A 19,211-nucleotide genomic window follows, 5' to 3' on the forward strand; every position below is an offset into this window, starting at 1 on the left:
ATTTCATTGATGGCCCTCAAGTATTTAACTTTGTGCCATACTAGTTTTGAATACATGAATGAAATCCTCCCTTTTCTCTTACGTCTCCAGATATTCCTTGTTTTTAAACCACAGCAACAGCTGTTATTTTTCTTACAACGATTTTGCTACCTGCCTGTGTGAGTTGCGAACAGGCCTTGCCATATAAATAATGACGAAGAAATATGCGATACAACAACTCTCTTCATAGCATGTAATTACCTGTGAAAAAGTAAACAAACGGGTTAGCATTGCTGTCTTGTAGCACTGGGGCTCTGTTTTCAATTCCAGTCTGTGTGGAATTTGTATGTTCTCACTGCTTTCACAGGGGTTTCCTCTGATAACTTGTTGCCTCTCGCAATCCAAAGACAAACTACTAGGTTAATTGGTTCTGAGAAAACAGGCTCTAGTTTTAAGAGTGTACAAAATAGATTTTTGCAGACAGATTTTGCCTTTCAAGGCAGTGTGGTGGCTCTGTGGCTAAGGATCTGCGCCTGTGGCTGGAAGGCTACCGGTTCATATCCTGTGGCCGGCAGAGGAATCTTTCTCCGTTGGGCTCCTGAGCAAGACCCTTAACCCCAACTGCTCCAGGGGTGCCATATAAATGGTTGACCCTGTGCTCTGACCATAAGCTTCTCTCTCCCTGTCTGTGGGACTCATGGAGAGCAAGTTGGGGTATATGAAGACAAATTCCTAATACAAGAAATTGTATATCTTGTGATCTAATGATCTAATGTGTCTGTGTGTGCCTTGTAACAGGCTGGCATGCTGTCCATAGTGTTTCACCCATTACTTGCCAGCACAGGCCTCAGCTCCACACGCCCTTCAAGTGGATGAACAAAGAAAACGGATGGCAGGGAACTGTCATTTTTTCCACCCAGAGGTGGGTGAATGGAACAAATGATCAAATCCTGCGCTGGAGTTAAAAAGGATTCTTAAACCAGAGCTGGATAATTCATAGAGAAATGGCTACACACATACTAGCAGCCATAGAACTGGAATATATTTATTACATAAATAAGCCACAAGAGGAAAAAAAGCAGGCTCATTTTAATAATCTGTCAAAGCTCTCAACTGTTAACATTGATCTTGAGTTCTATATCATTGGCAAATTTTACACATTCCATTAGATTTGCTATTCTGTGAACAATGGGGGGTTGGGGGGCTTTTTGAAGAGATTTTTCAAACCCATCTCCTTTGATGTTTTGTCTCGGTTTCATTGTTAAAGTGATGCGTGAAAGAGACCCTGCTGATTTCTGCCAGCTGTACTGTAGCCACACTGCATCGGATACAAAGAGGGAGCAGAGAGGCTTCCAGAGTAGCAGTCACACCCAAGCAATGGAATACAGCCAATTTTAACTGGTCAAGCTGATCAGAATGGATTTCCTGTTGAAAACTAATCACATCCTGGGAGTCAGCAGAGAGGTCTATTATTTGCGAGAAAACCTAGCTAAAACCAATTAGTTAACAGCACAGAATGAGCAGTTTTCTCTTTTGTTTTGTAGGCCAATGGCTATAGCATTACTGTAGAAGATATTGGATGATCAAATCTCATCTGTAGCAACAGTTACATTGACACAGCAGCTCAGAAAACACATTGATAATTGCAGGCAAGTAATGTTAATTTGGGGATGCTATGAATTTCTAAAGGATTAGAAATCCACTTATTTAGAAACGTAGAAATGACAAATCCAGGCTTACAAAACCGAGACATTGGTGTGCCCAGCAAATGAAGGCAATTTAAAAGAATTTGGATACTCTTTTTGCATTCGAATAAAGGTTGTTTTTCATGGATTTACTCATGGTAGGCACAAGGTGAGCGTTTTATTTGCTTGGAGGGGTTTGAAATCCAGTCCCAAAGCCTGGCATTTTGAAGTTCAAATACTAGTCAATGCTAATATCTGCAGATTCATTTCACAAACCCTTCTCTTATTGTAGTGTAACTAACCTGTTGACATCTCACAAGAGGTGGGTCTCACAGACACCAATAAGTTATAAACATACAAATAATTCATACCAAAGGTACAATTTTAACGCTAGCAGTTAAACTGTAAAAACTACAAACATGGCTTTTGATGGAGTGCGATATTAATGTGTCAACTGTTGCATAGAGGCAAGTGAAAATAAAGGAAATATGCAGTCAAAAGCAATAAGTGAGCCCCACCAAGGCACAACTTTGCCCAGAGTACAAAATGAGAAAAAGACCTTGTTCTTCTATAAAGTCCATAAGAACACAGTGGCAACACTGCCATCCTAGCTGGGTGTGTCAGACTCCTGAGGTCAGTAAGGGTCTCCAGTGTTGCAACTGAAGGATGAAAACCACTAGAGATTTTAAATGATTTTTGGATTTTGTCCCAGAGGAAAACAAAAAGATCAAGACAACTCCCGTTCAGGAATACTGCAAGCGTGGAAAAAAAGAGCCCAGAACACAGCTTTAATGATGGTTTCTCTCAAGTTTAATAAAATGGAAAACACCTGCCCCTTCCCTTTTAGTACACAGACATTTACAAGCTAGAAGTCCTACGATGTCCAGCGACAATGTCTAAGCCCTGTGGGAATAAGTGTGAAGGTGTAGCATACAGACTTTTGATCTGAATTACTGTTGTACTTTTACACACACAGTATTGGCTTCAGCCTACCCTGGCTATTGTCTTCAGGTTCTTCGGTTTTTGTTTGATGTTCCTTGGAAAATATTTGCAGTGCAAAGCAAAAATGTAAAGCTGTGTGCTACCACAACCTTTAATTAACCTGGCAGATCTCTATTGTAATTTCTTGCTGCTTACCGACTTGGACAGGGTGAAGGTAGTCTGGCCTGCACAACGAAGGCTCACGATTTTCACTGGACTCCCTCTCCACTTTAACACAGGATAATGAGTGATGGAATTTGAGTGCACACATCCTGCTGCAAGACCGAAGAGCAGAGCATAGCTGCTTCAAAATCAAATGTAATAAAGACAACACTGTCTCTCATTTCAATTGCCTTGACAAAGAAACACAGGTGGTTTAATTAAAAAAAACTGTAATTAAATGTCAGAAGAGAGGACAAATGAAGAACCTGGAATACAGGACACAGAAAAATGCAAAGCCTTTTATAGATAGTTTTTCCAGGATCTAACTAATGAACACCTGGGACACTTCTTGTAAATGCAAACGATTCAGTTTAAAGGGACTAACTTCCCAAATCTTGCTCTAATTTGTCATTTACTAAACCAATCATCAAATGAAACTTTGGCCTATTTGCTCACTTAACATGATTAAATCCTTGCTGGGTCTGTCCTCGAGACTCATCACTACATGAAGCCAACAGGAACAGAAGGTTTTTGCAGTAGTAGCTTTGGGCTCCTACACCACATCATTCACTTTTTTTGTGCCTTGATTTGTTTAGTAAGGTTGTGTAGTGCACTAACAAAGTGAATGCAATTATCTCGCGAAAGATCACCATTTTCCACTCCCGAAAAAAGAATCTTAACAATACCAGTTAAATATATATACACAGTAACAGGGAAGGGTGCAGGTGAACCATCACTTCTGTCTAGTGTCTTGAGCGTTGACTGGCAAAAAACACATTTTCAAAATCCACACAAGTGTTAATTCTTCAGGTCCTGTATTTCCAAAAATCTCTTCTCCACAAATCATATAGACAGCTGTATTTGAAAAGATCAAGCATAAATGCAGTTCATGCAAAATAACTGGAAGTTTACATTTTTACAGCTTGAAAAATCTGGAATAAGAATTACTGGGGCCAGGTACTCAACCTGATCAGAGCTACATACAGTACTTCATCAACGCATGAAATCTCCCTGGAATCTGAATGCTCCATGTAACAAACAAAACATAAAATCTAAAATGAGCAAGAAAGGCAATAAGTAACAAACCTTTTAACATCTGAAGAAACACTGTGCAAACCATCACCCTACCTCTGGGTTTTGAATATTAAAATCTTTTAGTGAAAACGGTTTTCTATTCATCATACTACTACTTGCAAGGATCAGAGCGGGATTTCATAAACAAATACATCTTGCACTTCTTTATCCATCTCTGCCCCAGCATTTTAAAATGTACATTCCATTTCCACTGCATTGAGATCGGTATCGCACACAGATTCCGCACAAGAAAGCCCAGCCGACACAGAGGAAAGTGGCTTCTACGTGACTACTGTACCATTAAATTTTGCTTCTTTAGTCTCCAGGCAAAATGAGCTTCCCCCTATCCAACACAGACCCACAGATGCAAATTTACTAAAAAATCCCGGAGGATTCGTAGCTTTCATTTGGCCCGTGGCCGGAAAAAAAAAGAAAGTTCTTTCTTCTAACAATGCTTTCTTCTCTTGCAGCCCCAATGTATGCTAAACAGGCTCTCCTATTGTGCCCCCCCCGGATGAAGAATCGAAAAAGACAATGAAGAAAGGAACACGAGAAATAAACGCACACCCAAGTTTCCCTTCTGTTCTGGAAATGCCGGGGTGGCTGGTGGATGCTGAAAGGATCGGCACCAGGTGACGGAGCCCCATCTGGGACTCCCGATGAACCGAACGCCACACCCGCCCTGCAGGAGGAGGGTGGGTGGGGGGGTCCAGGAGGTCTGAGCACACTGATTGTCCCGTGTCCATGAGCGCAGGCCGAGCCGTGTCACTTTATAAACAAGACGTAGAAGGCCATGGCCACACAGGAGAGCGCCACCGCGATGTGCAGACGCGTCCCGATCACTGCCGCTGGAGGAGGAGAGAAGAAGGCACTGTGAGCTGGCAGTCGGGCGGGGGGTGCAAACTACGAAGACAACGAAGTGTGAAACTGGGTCACAAAGTTACCCTGGGCGGTGGTGTAAAGTAATGGTGCAGGAACTTTAATAATGCAGGGCTATATCAAAATCTATTACATTGTTGGAATGTTGAGTAGTTTTGACTTGCATTCTTATAACTCAACAAAGACTAAGACAGGCTCTGTCAGGTAACAAGTGACCCGACTGTTGTGAAATGTGATCTAACAGAATAAAGTACGTGTTAAACCCCAACAAGAGAACTTGGATCCGGCCGAGGCAGAAAGCTGTAATCTGAAATGGCTGACACTTATTTCTTGGTGTGAGAGCTGTGAGAGGTGTTATGCATCTCAAAACACAATAACAACACACAAAGCAGATTGCTCACAGGCAGTAGTATAAAACATTCATGTCATTTTTTTTTCTTTTTACGAGGCATTCCTAAACATTCTTCCCTGCTATTATTCTGATCCACTCCAGTATCATAGAGCTTTATAACTCATCCTCTTCTGGGGGATACAGGGGAGCACTCTGTAAGTTATCCAGCTCTAACCCAACATGCTCCTTATGTCTCATACCCTAGCTGGCTCCTCAGCAGGGTTCGGAAGACTGTTTGCTGCCTCCATCAGATCATAGGACATATACTTCACACTTTCATCAAGTCCTTTTCTTCAGCATTCACCCCAATAACACCAATCTAACCCTTTTAGCATTTCTGGGGTTACTGCACTTTTGTGATCACTGTGATCATGGACGTGTAACTGTGCACAGTTTTTAAGCAGATTTCTGTCCTCCAGCCTCTAAGCAACATTAAAACAATTAACCTAGAGGCATTTGGCTAGTCAAAATGCATCAGTACAGCACGTTGTCTGTGACCTTTCTTTCTGTGCACCCCCCCAGTACAACACTGGAGTGCGGTCGAAACTCTGCTGTGACCCACCTTTGTAGAAGACGCCCCAGATGCCTCTCTTCTCCGACAGCAGCCAGTTCTTTAGCCTGGGCACTTTCTTGAAGTACGCACATGTGCAGACAAACAGCAGGCCGAAAACCAGGATGCCATCGAATGAGTACACTGCCCAGACAGAGACAAGACAAACACACTCAGACTGGCGTTGCATTCCAGGAAAGACTGGTCTGCATGTCACCATGATACACCACAACCATCTCACTGACTGTTTAAATTCATTGGAGACAAAGCCTTTGCAAGCTTGTAACACTCTTTTCATTGATCCAACAGTGTTGTACTTCATTCACTGAATGAGCTCTATATTTGACATAACAAAACCTACAGCGTAAAACTCAGACAGGTCAGATTCCACGTAGAGGTTTGTCTGTTGAAATGTGATGAAAAACGGAGGCACTCACTCGATCCAGAGTTTTTCAGAGCAGTTTCCTAGTGAAAATATTAGAATTTCAGGCGATGAGACAGACGCAGCGGGTCGACATCTTAAAGGTTTTAAGAGTTGGGATTGTTTTTATGCAAGATCCGGGGGAGGATCCTGCTTTTCTCGTATGTGACAATTCAATTTAGACGTGAGCCCTAATTCTTATAAGATATAGAAAGCGGCCTAGACAGGACAAATAGGACAATTTAACCTATTAAAGGCAATAGATTGTGTACGCAGAATTTACACTACATAACTTAAACTGCATATAATTTAGTATCAATAACTAAACACACATTTTATACACCTGTACTTTGTATACACAGGGATATACTTTGTATATACACCAATATACTTTGTGTGCAACTACCATTAATACACGTTTTATGATCCTCACCTAAAAACAGCGTGTATCGCGTAAGAACTAAGGAATCTTGCTCGGGGAAATTAAAGGATATTGCTAACCTAAAACATGGACACAAGCTAGCAACAAACGAGACTCTGCATCGTTTTAAAACCCGGAGACTGGATGGATATTGTTCTGAGAAGCATTTGAAAGACAAGAAAAAGTATTTCTGAACTCCGAACACATCGACAAGGCCTGGCGCTTCTGTCACAGGAGCCACGTCCTCAAAATATCCTAAATTACTTCCTGCTTCACAAAAACTGCAAAGCAGCACGTAAACACAAATTATGTGACTTTGCCTAGCCTTTGACGCGAAAGGGCCGAACCTACCGTTCGTCATGGTGGTCGTGTATTACCGAGACTTCAGATACAATATTCCCGAAGCTGTTCAATTCCCAGCTCTTTCCTATCTCTTCATTTTCCGCCCGCAGTCTCGACCAGTAAACACACAGAGTCAGGAAGGAGCAGCCGAAAGCCGAACTAAATCACCACGCCAGGGAGGAGAAATGTAGGACAGAGAAATTGATTGAGTTCGGATGACGTAATCGTCAAGCCGGCAGTAAAGGACTGATGTTAATTTGCCTCTGTGTGTGTGCTGTTAATATTTACTATTACATGTTGTTTGCGTTGTTTTGCATCAATAAATTGTGTTTATTTTTGTTGTAATTAATAGCTGTATTTTATTGATTGTTGAATCCCTGTAAGAGCAAGAATAAGAACAGAAGCACGGTCACACTTTTAATTTTAATTTAAAGAGTATCACTCATATGCAACCTCAGAGCACTCTGTCACAGTTAACGCCCTAGACAAGTAGCAGATGCACCCTGAATGCATTTGTGAGACAAAACATGATGGAAAAAATCTTCATCTGCAACTGCCAGTGTGATGTCACGTGCATGATCTGAGCAAGTTTTAAAATTCAGCATTCAGACACAGAACACAGAAGTTCTGCAACCCAGTCATGACTTTCTAAGAAGAAAGTTGCACAGAGTAAAGTCTAGACTCTTTGACTGCTGGATCACAATGAACATCACAAAATGAAACACCTGAATATCCCAGGCACTTCCTCAGATCAGATAATAACCAATTCAAGTCCCAAATTAATAATCCGCAAAGCATGAATCTTGCATTGTTTTGAAGTGTGATCTAACAGAATAAAGTACACCAAACAAGAAAAGAATGATCTAGGAATTGTGGGCTGTGCTCTTTAAGTCAGGGGAATAAGCAGTCCTGCAATGAGTGGTGTAGACTGTCCAGGAGTCCTAGTTATAAAACCCATCTCTCGGAAACCTGGATCTCTGTAAGAACAATCCTAGATAGTACAAGGCTGGAAGGCAGTTGAAGAAAACAAGGTTGCTGCTGGTAGAAGTAGTTGATGACCTGTAGGTGGCGATCTTTTCGCTAGACCTGAATTGTGGGGCTAACCAATATGAGGCCCTTTCCAATCTGCTCCCCTTCAGTATTTTAATGTAATTAGACCTCAGGTGTTAATATTGTAACACATACGGCCACCATTGAGCGTGTAAGAGCCGGCCAGAGCAGTGATGTCACCGCCCTCCCCTGTGATAGCAGGGCCCACAGCCCCTGGGCTGACGGGAGATCTTCCTTTAGCTCAAGCGGCTGGGTCCCTGTTGAGCTACGCTGGCGGTCGTGGGTTCGAGTCCCCGACGGTGGGGGGCCGACTTAAGCGGCAACGGCAAGGGTGCCCGTCTGAACCCCGGAGTAATAGTACAATATTATTCTATTATGTGTTCAATAAATAAGAATTGGTTATCGCAAAATTTTGAAAAGGAGTGGACTGGAGGGACAGCAGACTGAGAACCCCTGTTGGAGGCAGTATCGTTTTTCACATGTACTCCTGAACCATCCAACTTTCTCTTGCGGCAGGCCTAAGAGATCACTACAGCTCTTTTTCAAGAGCAGGGTTGTTAACCACAGTGCCAAAGAAGTGCAACAAATCAGAGCCAAGCAGAGCAGAACCGCAGAGGCCACTATCTCAAATTGGGGCTATGTTAAAACCCTTTACTGGGAAAAAAAAAAGTTTATAAAATAATTTATTTAAATTCTGCACTCCACTGCTCTCCTCTCCAAAGCCTTCCTTGTTAATTTCGATAGGCTTCCTGACAAAATAAACCTGATATCCCAGGCGAGTTTCATGCAAGCCTTCCTAGGGAAGTGTATAAATAATAAGCCATTTTGTTGTCCTTTGGTGCTAATTAGAAAGTTTGATAGGGTTGTTTTGTGCTCAGCTCAGCAGGACTGTACATGTTTCTCACCAGTCAGCAGCCTGAAACAATTAGTAATTAGCCATAGTTATAACACCTTTGGGCACTAATGAGCAGAAAGGGGAATTCAGAAGTTGACTGTTTAAAGTGACCAACCAGTTGAAGGCCACAGTGGCTTGTCTGAATCGATAAGTGAGATGGAGTAAGAGCAACAATAACACCAGCAACAACAGCAGTGGGGTCAGGTTACATTTAATCTTCAAAAGGTCCCATATGAGGCAAAGCAGATTGACCAAAACAGAGCTGTGCAGACGTCCTGACACGTGTTAGTTTGTAATGGGTAAAAATGATAGAAGACGATCAAAAAAAGGATGATCTAAGCCATTAGCCAGCATCTGACTTTAACCCAGAGCGCCTCAAACTCAATTTCTAGAACTTTCGGGTACTTATTTCAGCAGAGCTCTCATCATTTAGTCGGTCTGACTATTTAATTAGCTGCATATTCGTAAGATTTCTAGCCAGGCACCAAGGTGTTTTATAAGCACCTATAAGTAATGAATTAAAGTTGAGTTTAAACAATCAACTGCCAAATTAAGAAATTAGTCATGTTTATTGCTTAATTGAGTGTTCAGTTGAAGAGTTAATGAATGGTATTGTTTCCTTATCCTGGTCACGACCCTTTTCAGAACATCTCTCTGACCTCTCAGCGTTGCCTTTAGCACACATAGAATTGTCCACACCCGCAGGAGGCTCCACAGCCTCTTTACCTTTCCCTTCAGCAGGGAATGAACATTCAGCTGTTCCACAGAACCGAGATATTTGCTAAAACCATTGGATATGTGCTTGCGCCGAAAGAGGCCAAAGTGTTTGGGCAATATACGAAATGGAAAAGCTAAAAAAGAGATAAATGTTCCGATGTGGCGGAGTCTTGGTACTGGACAGACCCTGGTGTGACTCTGGTGGGGGCAACGGGGTGCCCCTCCCTGCCAGGAGCGCCACCGCTGGCCAGGTGTCATATATAAGGCAGTGCAGACACTGACAGAGGAGCAGCTGGCGCAGAGCAGTGTGTGAGCGGTAAGTCTGTGCCGGGCAATGGGAGACGGCTGCATGATATATTCCTGTAGTGTCACCTGCAGGGGTAAATGACTAGTTGGAAAAGGGCAGATAGCTAAATAGATCAATTAATTCAAATACCTGTTTTTTTTACTGTTGTAGAACACATCTTCCATCATCATTATAATGAGTCTTCTTTGCCTTAACTTTGAACGTTGTATGACAGAGCAGGGTATTTATCTTGGTTGTGAAATCAGCTTGAGCTAGTGCATGTGAAAACGTTTTTTGACAAACAGAAATGTCTCACCTTTCCCTTTGTTGTCGGATGAAAGCATTTTTTTTTTGCATTTACAGTGGGGAACGCAGCATTGTTCACCTGCCTTGAAGATGTACAGCGCATGGCACATTATTTGTAGTATTTGGTACCAGTAGCTTTTGGAAGTGACACAGTTTAAGGGTTTGTGAAACTAAGCTTATTTGAGTGCCTATGGGGTATCGCGCATTTCGACATAGTTCTAGAATTAAAGAGGATAAGTAACTTCTTTTGCTTTGCTGTCAGAACAGAGCTTGTCCATTGGCTTTGCTGCATTTTAAAATACATTTGTTTAATTTGTTTAGATCTGTGATCTCCCTACTGTGTATAGTTTTATAATATCTTGACTGTCATTGGGTGCAGGAGGTAATGTCTGCAATAAAGCTGACACTGCGGTGTTTTACAGGTGTTAGGTAGAACAGAATGAATTGTCTCTTCACTTGTTCTCTGCCTTGCAGGGCTGAACAGTGAGACCACAAGAGGGAAGCACACCACCGTTAGTGAGGACTGAGATTATTGGCGAGCTCCAACCTAAAAGTTAGGCAGGCTTAAAATAGCCTTTAATAACTTTAAGGTACCCCAATTTACTACTGTGCCTTGTTTCCCAGATGGAGAATGTCACATTCACCCCCGGGCTGCTCCAGACTCTGCAGGTATCGAACAGCACGCCCGGCCCCAGCTTGACCAGATCCTATGTGGTCGTGAGTCAGGTGGTGAGGGCCACTTGGTACGTTGTCATTTTCGTGCTGGGGGTGGCCAGCAACCTGCTGCTCCTGCTGGCTCTGCTGCACAGCCTGCGCGAGGGAGGCGCCAGCCCCCTGCACAGCATGACCAGCTTGCTCATCCTCAACAGCGTCCTGGCCGACACCATCTTTGTGCTCTACAACGTGCCTCTCAGCTTTGCCCAGAGCATTTGGTGGGACCCGCGGTTCATTACGGCCGCCTGCATCTCCAGCCAACCCGTCACCAGCCTGGTGATCTTTGTCAGCTTCTACAGCATGGTGGCCAACTGCGTGTTCCGCTTCTTGGGCGTGGCGCACCCCACGAGCTCCCGGGGGCTCCGCAGGTGGCACATGGGCCTCAGTTTAGGGGTCGTCTGGCTGGCCAGCATCCTGACCTCCCTGCCTGTGTGCTTCTATATCCGCGTGGCGGATGTGAACGGGACGATAAGCTGCGTGCAGGTCATGACCAAGGCTCAGGCCATTCTCTACACCATTCTCCTGGGAGCTGTGGCTTTCTGCCCCGCTGTCCTGCTCATGGTGGCCCTGTACAGCAAGATGATCCACATCCTCTGGAGCCGGAAGGGCGGGGGTGGAAACGTGCGGCAGAACAAGAGGGCCACGGTGATGATCCTCACCGCGCTGCTGGCCTTCATCGTCATGTGGATCCCCTTCTGGGTGCTCATTTTCGTGGTGGCGGCGGCCCAAGAGCTGCAGAGCTCCCCCACCCTGATCTTCGCCTTGGGGGTGCTCGCGCTGCTGGCTTCCTCCAACTGCTTCGTTAACCCCCTCATCTACCTCATCCTGTCTCCGCACTACAGGAGGAGGCTGGCGCGCATGTTCGGCTGCGGGCGGCTCGCAGACAGGCTGGGCGCCACCACGCAGCTGGAGACAAACCCCGACACCGGGGCTACCACCTGACAGCTGCCCACGTGCCTCCCACTGTCGCGCCCCTCGTTCTCACTTCTGTGTCTTGCACCTTTGTCTCACTGCTGGATTACTTACAGTAAATACGTAACACACTTTCACAAAACCTCTCAGTTTGAGCTTAATTCTCACGTTCGGCAGCTGTTTTTAGCCATTCATGAAACAGGCCTGGGTGGCACGGTGGCACAGTGGTCAGTGCTGCTGCTTTGTAGTCCTGGGGTGACATCCATGTGGCGTTTATGTTCTCCTTGTGTTTGGGTGGTTTTCCTCCCGCAGACCAAAGGCATACTGGTTGGCTAGTTGGCATTTGGGAAAACTGACCCTGGTGCGAGTGTGTGTTTTTTTGTGTGATTGTGTCTGTGTGTGCCCTGTGATGGACTGGCATCCCATCCAGGGTGTAGCCAGCCTTGTGCCAGTTGCTTGCCGACAGACTCTGGCTCCCCCGTGACCCTGGATTGGATGAAGTGGTTACAAAATGGATGATACGGGCCTCAGATATGGACTTACTCAGTCAAAGACACAAAAAGCAAATCATAGAAAGAATGAAAGGATTCTAACAGCCGTGTGGAGCCTAGTTTTGTGACAGCAGGTTACCCGTCTTTGAAACGATTCGCCTTCCTGTGCTTTTAGTTTTGTACAAATCAAGGGTTGACCAGATATTCTGAGCATCAAGCAGACACACGCAGGGCTAACAGTGGATTTTCCTGGTGAGATTGTGAGATCTTCTTGGGGTGTTAAACAGTAAGGTGACACCAAGCTGGTAAGGCCAGATTAAAGTACTGTTTTTCAACTGTTTTCTGCCGCCTATTTTTCAAATTAGTTTAAAAGGGCACATGTTTAATCAATATTATGTTTAAATGAAAAAAGGTGGAAAAATAAACTGAATGAAAAAGTAGAGTTGTAATTTATTATTTTTTAGTTTTTTTTGTCCTAAGGGTGGTGGCATATAATTATTATAATTAATTAATAATTATAATAATTATTAAACACTTTACTACTTAAGCTAGGGTATTGACTGGACATTTGTAGGCTAGATGGGTTTGCTGTCTCTCAAGTGCCAGAGTAGTATTGTCCAAACTAGTTTTCATTACAGCTAAGACCAGAGTTAATGAATTGGATGCCTATTAAACATTATCTGTTGTTGGAGAATTGCTTATCTCTGGTAAGTATCATGGCAACCCAGTGCCAGTTCCAGAAACATGAGGCACAAAGCAGGACAACCCCCTGCACAGGACACCAGTCCATCAAGGGCCATGTGCACATACACATAGACAAGCACAAGAGCTACAATACAGAGAACAGCATACCTTTGGAAGGAAAGCGAAAACTGGAGCAACCAGCAAAACTCAGAACATGCAAACTCCACAAAGATGACTTCCCAGTTCAGAATCAAGCCTACTGTCGGTCCCAAAGGATGTGATGCAATAGTGTGAACTGTAAAACTAGAAGTCACACTGGTATATTAATATGAGACCCAAAGCCTCCTGGTCTAAACTGTTGTTTATTAAATGATTTCTGATTACTTTATTTATGAAATATCTGTAAATAGTTTATTTGAATTACTTTTCAAATAAATATGTCTCCTAGAAAAGAAAGAGGCCACTCAGCAGCTTCACATTGACACCTGCTGTCATCTCCACCAGGAAACAAAATATTGAAGAAATCCGGTAACTTCCATAACCAATGGGCTTTGTTTGTGGGAGTTTAAAACATGTATAGATAATTTAAGATTATGAATGAGAGGAGACCATTTGGTAGCTGATAGTCAATTGATCCAAGAATGTCACTCAGTTGTTTTTTGAAAGAAGCCTGGGTATCAGCTTCAACAACATGACCGGGCAGCTTGTTCCACACTCCCACCATCCTTTGGGTAAAGATGTTCTTCCTGTCCTAGGGTTCAAGTGCGTTTCCATTTGTATCCTCTGGTTCTGTGTTTCACTTTTTATTCCAAAGAGGTCCACTGACTTTATTTTGTCAATCCCTTTGCGAATGTTGAATCTCCTTATACTCACAATATATACTGCAACTCCTTTTAAAAGATGGCTTTTCATTTGACACACAATTTTTTAAATGTATGCAAAGGACAGAATGGCTTTGGTGTCCACTGATCACTGTGCTGACACATCTCACATTTCCCAGGAAAAATAACCACATCTTCACTTGAGACATTCTCTCAAGTCTCCATTTCCAGCTCTGTCATGCCCAGGACTTAAACACCCAAGCTGCCACAAAAACCAAGAGTCAAAAAACTCATGACAACTGGATTATAAAATATGAAAAATATTTTATTACAAAAATCACAAGGAATTATAGAAGAAATGCCATGTAATGCTGTTCAGTACAAAAATGCTTGTCTGTTACAATTACTGCAATACCGTGGAGAATTAATCTCACAAGCACACTAATACTTCTCAAAATCATTCTCTCAAATTCAACAAACCCTTGGTTTCTTAAGCAGACTGAAAGAACATAAATAGAATAGCTTGTCAATGTTCCCCTGTAACAGTCGATGTGTGTCGAGTGAGGTCTCCAGAACAATTTACTATTGAAAAGTAACAAGATTTCATGTCACGGTTGATGAGACAATGTGTCTCACTGTAAAATTGAAATAATAGTTCCCTTTCAGAATTCACTAAAATATCCAACAGCCATTGTTTCCAGAGTCAACTGTTCCAGTGCTACAGCTTAAAAAAACCTTTTCAGAAACAATGAAGCGCAGATTGAAACACATCAAAGCATTTGTGCCTGTTTCTAACACTTTTCACCTTTGGATCAACCTGCATTTATAAAGACGTTTTGCCAATTACCCATATTTTTACTTGACAAACTGCATCATTTTCTAGCCACCAGGCCTTGGGCACATAATAGTACCCTTTTCGTATGAAATACTTCAATAATATTTCACATCCCAACCTAATTCATTAGGACTGTGTCTAACTACAAGGCCAATCCTACAATCTGCAGGATTATAATGGTGCTTGATAATAAAATGGAAGGCAGGCTTCTAGGATGAAGAAAAAGTCTCCAGCAGTCTGAAAAGGCAGTGGGCTCACATCAAAAACATGTGTGTGCTGGACAGTGTTTGTATTTTGACAAACCAAGGCAGTGCAGCTGCCCATGCTATTGATTACCAGCAGTACCTCCAGCAGAAGCACACTGTTTCTGCTATTTAATTAGGTTACAGAACCATTTTATTCATTTTAAACAATTGAACTAAACTTTTTTTGCTGATCTAAGGCAGTTTACAAAAGACAGAAACCTAGAAAACACAATAGGCACCGAGCTCTTGAGATAACGATCACTGATCTACAGTATATTGTTTCCAATTACATCAACATCATAACTGAGTACTTCTGTTTGTCTTGGGCAATAAAATAATCCTTAGAACGGAATAGAAAAATAACCTTTTCTCATTACAGAAGGATGATCAAACAGACAGCATGAGTTAGGGTTTTGAATAAAGAGTTGGATTAGCCACTCAGCCAGTCAGTGGCAATCTCTCTACCTGGGCTGCAGAAATGAATCTATAGCCTGGGACTGCATGTTCAAATCCAGACAGATGTAATAGACATACAGCTGTTTGACTGTTTTCTTTGAGTAATGTATTAGTGTACAAAGGAACTTTACAAAGACGTTGCCTGAGGTGCAGTAAGACCCATATGAAGCCTGGATTGACTCACCACCTGGGAATCCTTCAACTTCAAATCATTTCAATGGTGCACATGCACCCAAATACAAACACAATTATTTGAGAAAGGTTACCTGCCAAACTCATTCCATTGCTTGTAGCCTTCTGATCCAGGAATCTCATCCATCTATTTTTTAATTATTCTTTGAATCTGGGTTCCCCCTGGTTTGCCGGGACCTATATTTCACTTTTACATGTATCCTAGGAGACCTCTAATTTGGTTGAAGTTTGAAGCTGTGCATAGTGTTGACTTTTCAGGGTAATGGATTCAAGACCTCCCCAAATCCTCCGTTTCCTGTCATCTGCAAATGCTTCACCCTAACTCCTTAGATTAGGGACCCATTGGGGATAGATTCCCTAGATCTGGTGAAATCAATGCCCAGATCACACCCAAGAAGCCACCGAGGTCATCTAAAATCCATACAGAGATCCACCAGGCTGTCTCCTACCGGAGACTGAGCATGAAGCTGTGCCTCTTTATTTTACCACTATATGGGTAGTACAAACTCTTCTAGTGTCCAGGGGGTCTGATACAAGTATTCTAAATCCTCAAAGGTGCTGCCAAAATCAACCCAGAGGACTTCTTCAGAATAAACAATGAAACAAGACCAGGAGCACAAAGATGTGGAAGTGCATTTAAAACTAAGAACAAGAGCCTTCTTTACACAAAGGGTGGTGGGACGATGCAACAAGCTACCCAGCCGCATTGAAGGTGATTCCCTGCCTTCTTTCAAGACACAGCTGAATGAAGTCTTTGGATCAAGTAGCTAAGGACTACCAAGAGATGTAGTCGGGTACAATGGCCTCCTCTCCTTTGTAACCTTGCTCAAATACTACCGTTCGTTGCATTAGAAACCCACAACTCAAGAACAGTGCGTTGATGACAGGGATGGCAGACTCCTGATTTAGGTCACTGACTGTTGGAGGTAAACCCATTCGACAGGCCAACGAATGTCCTTGACAATAACAGCATGTACTTATCACACAACTACACTGGTCCTGCACTCGTTGTCAGTCAGGGTCAGTTAGTACTCCCCCTCCAGTGTACAGATTCCAGTGAGCTCAGAATCAGAATGGGGCAAAATTCATATACAATTTCAAATATTGCCTTTTAAAACCCACCTTTAAGCAAAGGAGAAGATTCACATAAACTAAACAACACTATCAAAAATATTTAGGCGCTTGTTACAGTAAGTTCACAGCAGGTATTAATATATACTTATAAAGGAATAGCTATAAATAGATCTATTTTTTTGCCATATTTTTATAGAAAACTGTTATAAAAAACATCAAGGTGTTCCTATCCAGGACCTAGCCTTTTAGTACTTTTTTAAATCTGGTTTTACATTTTCAAAGTAAACAGACAGACAGGCTGCCTTACTTAGTGGTGTAGCTCGCTTTTCATTGAAAGCAAAGTTCCATCAAAGTTCCCTTGGCTGGGTAAAACACAGGTTTGCCTGGCGCAGTGCTCTGTAGCACCAAGCCAGGCTGTGTTCTGCGGGCTGGTTCTCCTCCAACTCTGAGTCCGGCTCCTAGAGGAATTGTCCAGCTCCATACATAAATAAGACAGGGGATTCTCTGTTTTTTCCAGTGGACACTGAGACCATGCTGAGTGGGGTGGAGGCCGTAGCTACACCTGACTGACAATCTCCGAGTCCTCTTCCTCGAACCACTGCACTGGTGTCCCATCTGGAGCTCTCTGCAGGATGTGCCGCTGAGGATTCTGGGTGGAAAAAGAAAACAGGAAATAAGCACAGGGGCAGATGGACCACTACCCTGATGTGAAGAGAGAGAGGGAAAGTGGCAGTTTTTTTGGGTATAGAGGCCTGTGTTCTTTTTGCGCATCCAGCCTGCGTAAAAAAAAACTGTACCGCTCAAAGGGCCTTTTTTAACCTAGCACCAGCTACAAATGGCCAACAAGGGCTTCTTCTCCAATATGGCCGTCGTGTGAGCAGTGAACACAGCTGTACTTGGAATCCGCTCAAAGAACAAACGGAGAACAGGGGAAAGAGGGAGACGATTTTGTAAGGCACGCAGAGACTCAAGACAATCTCGGGCAGAGGTAAAAGACGGAAAAATATCCTTAATTTGAGAAACAGTTGAGCTCCAGAGCTAGGGGTCATAGAGTTACACGGAAGGAAAAAAGGGAAATACATTTGTCTGTGTGGGCAGTAACTAAAAAAAGCAATATTTCAGCACCAACATCACAAAGAAAGGTACTCATCCTGTCATCCTATCAGAAAAAAAAGATAACATCTTTCCCACACAGACACAGACTGATGCACTCTGCTTGACTGAAGACACGTTATTTGAAAGACTCCTTTAAACCCAATCAGTACTTTTGCCCCATTCCCAATACAAAGTCACTGGGAAGCCAGAGCCTACGCCAGCAAGCAATGGTCCCAAGGACACACAGCGTGCCATACCAAAGGGCCAATTTTCCCAGAAGCCAACTGAACTACCAGTATGTCTTTCGACTGTGGGAGACAACCTACAAACTCCACAGAGATAGCACCCCAGGTCCAGAATTTATCCTTGGACCCTGGGGATGCAAGGCAGCAATGCTGACCACTACACCAACATACCATTCCATTCATCCATCCCTTCAAATCCTCATATTTCAATGCAAAGGCTTGTGTTCCAGTGTCTAATAACCAAGAAGAATCAACACTGGGTTTTATTCAACATATACATGAAAACTTCAAAACTCACTGGTTCTGAGGTTCAAAGGGCACAGATCGCAGAATGGGCCACCAGACAGGTTAAATCCACAGGAAGTGATGACTGAGCGTTTGAAGCAACAGTATAATAGAATCATGGTTACAAAACAAGAGGCGAACGCAGTGGTGAAACCAGCCTGCCCGAGACAGCAGCCTTTCAAAACAAACAAAAACTTTGCTTTCATGAGTTACTAAGCTCACCTCCCGTCAACCGTGTGAGTCAGACAGCTCATCAGACAGAGCTCACCCAACACTTCAGACTCTCAGCCGCACAGAAGAAAGCAAATCTGACAGGAAGTGAAGAATCCTGAGCAGGTCAGAAACACTTCATCTCTCACCTTCTTTAGCAGAAGCCGCCGAGAGTTCATTTTAAAACCAAAAGGCCAAATGGAGAGACCACTATCCTTATGGCCTCAGTTTATTGCTCTCCCCTACGTGTGCGGAAGAGCTCCTAGCAGTCTAATCCGCCCAACTTTGACAGCGCTAGGGCAAATCATGGCTTTGCTCCGAGCTGCAGCTGGAGTCACAAGACTGGGAGATTCTTGACCAGGAACACAAGGAGCTGGGGGTGTGGGGGCATTGGAAGGGCACCTTCAGTGAGTGGTGGAAGAGTGGGCCACAGGGCACGGGGGCAGAGTGTCTGTCCAGACGGAACATGGAGAAGCACAGGTGGTGCAAAACAAGGGCATTTTCAAACTTCAACTTTTGTCAACTGGAAGAAAAAAAAACTTATTGCATCATCTAATTCTGATGGGACAGGGTGGTCAATGCTTTGCTGAAACTAGGTCAAGACCTTAAGAAAACCACAAGAAATGGTGAAAAACACCACTATGGTAAATTTACCATAAATATACTTGGAAATGGAGATCTAAAAATAAAGCTCCTTACATTTCGGTGAAGCTCTCCACTTCCAAAAGATTCCGAGATTCTTCACATACAGGAGAGGATGGCTGGCATCACAAAACAGCAGCACCCCTGTGGGTGAGGTGCCCATTTTGTGCC

At 43.3% G+C, this 19,211-nt stretch overlaps 3 protein-coding genes across 3 annotated transcripts in view; 1 reads left to right on the forward strand and 2 right to left on the reverse strand.

The window, feature by feature from the left end:
* Positions 1-2,451: 2,451 nt before the first annotated feature.
* Positions 2,452-7,032, reverse strand: tmem167b (transmembrane protein 167B). The gene is made up of 3 exons (XM_006628296.3): positions 6,895-7,032; positions 5,714-5,845; positions 2,452-4,729 (listed from the first exon to the last, which is right to left on the reverse strand). The coding sequence occupies exons 1-3, from the start codon at positions 6,902-6,904 to the stop codon at positions 4,647-4,649; spliced, it is 225 nt and encodes a 74-aa protein (XP_006628359.1). The 5' UTR covers positions 6,905-7,032; the 3' UTR covers positions 2,452-4,646.
* A 3,731-nt stretch (positions 7,033-10,763) lies between these two features.
* LOC102683991 (galanin receptor 2a-like) lies at positions 10,764-11,795 on the forward strand. Its single transcript, XM_006628356.2, has one exon. It carries the CDS (start codon positions 10,764-10,766, stop codon positions 11,793-11,795), a length of 1,032 nt encoding a protein of 343 aa, XP_006628419.1.
* Positions 11,796-14,065: 2,270 nt separating this feature from the next.
* inavaa (innate immunity activator a) overlaps positions 14,066-19,211 on the reverse strand; it is a 48,446-nt gene continuing 43,300 nt past the window's right edge. Inside the window, exon 10 of the mRNA XM_006628357.3 lies at positions 14,066-17,212. Within this exon, the coding sequence (XP_006628420.2) occupies positions 17,120-17,212 (93 nt within the window). The 3' untranslated portion in view covers positions 14,066-17,119. The remainder of the gene's footprint in view (positions 17,213-19,211) is intronic.

This window comes from Lepisosteus oculatus, chromosome 5, assembly GCF_040954835.1.
Source record: "Lepisosteus oculatus isolate fLepOcu1 chromosome 5, fLepOcu1.hap2, whole genome shotgun sequence".
Classification (NCBI taxonomy): domain Eukaryota; kingdom Metazoa; phylum Chordata; class Actinopteri; order Semionotiformes; family Lepisosteidae; genus Lepisosteus; species Lepisosteus oculatus.

Bases quoted from the DNA above. Each gene is read 5' to 3' on its own strand.
- LOC102683991 (XM_006628356.2), top strand. From the start codon at position 10,764: ATGGAGAATGTCACATTCACCCCCGGGCTGCTCCAGACTCTGCAGGTA.
- tmem167b (XM_006628296.3), bottom strand. The intron at 4,730-5,713 runs GTGGGTCACAGC...CTCCTCCTCCAG, and splicing joins CTGGGGCGTCTTCTACAAAG to CGGCAGTGATCGGGACGCGT.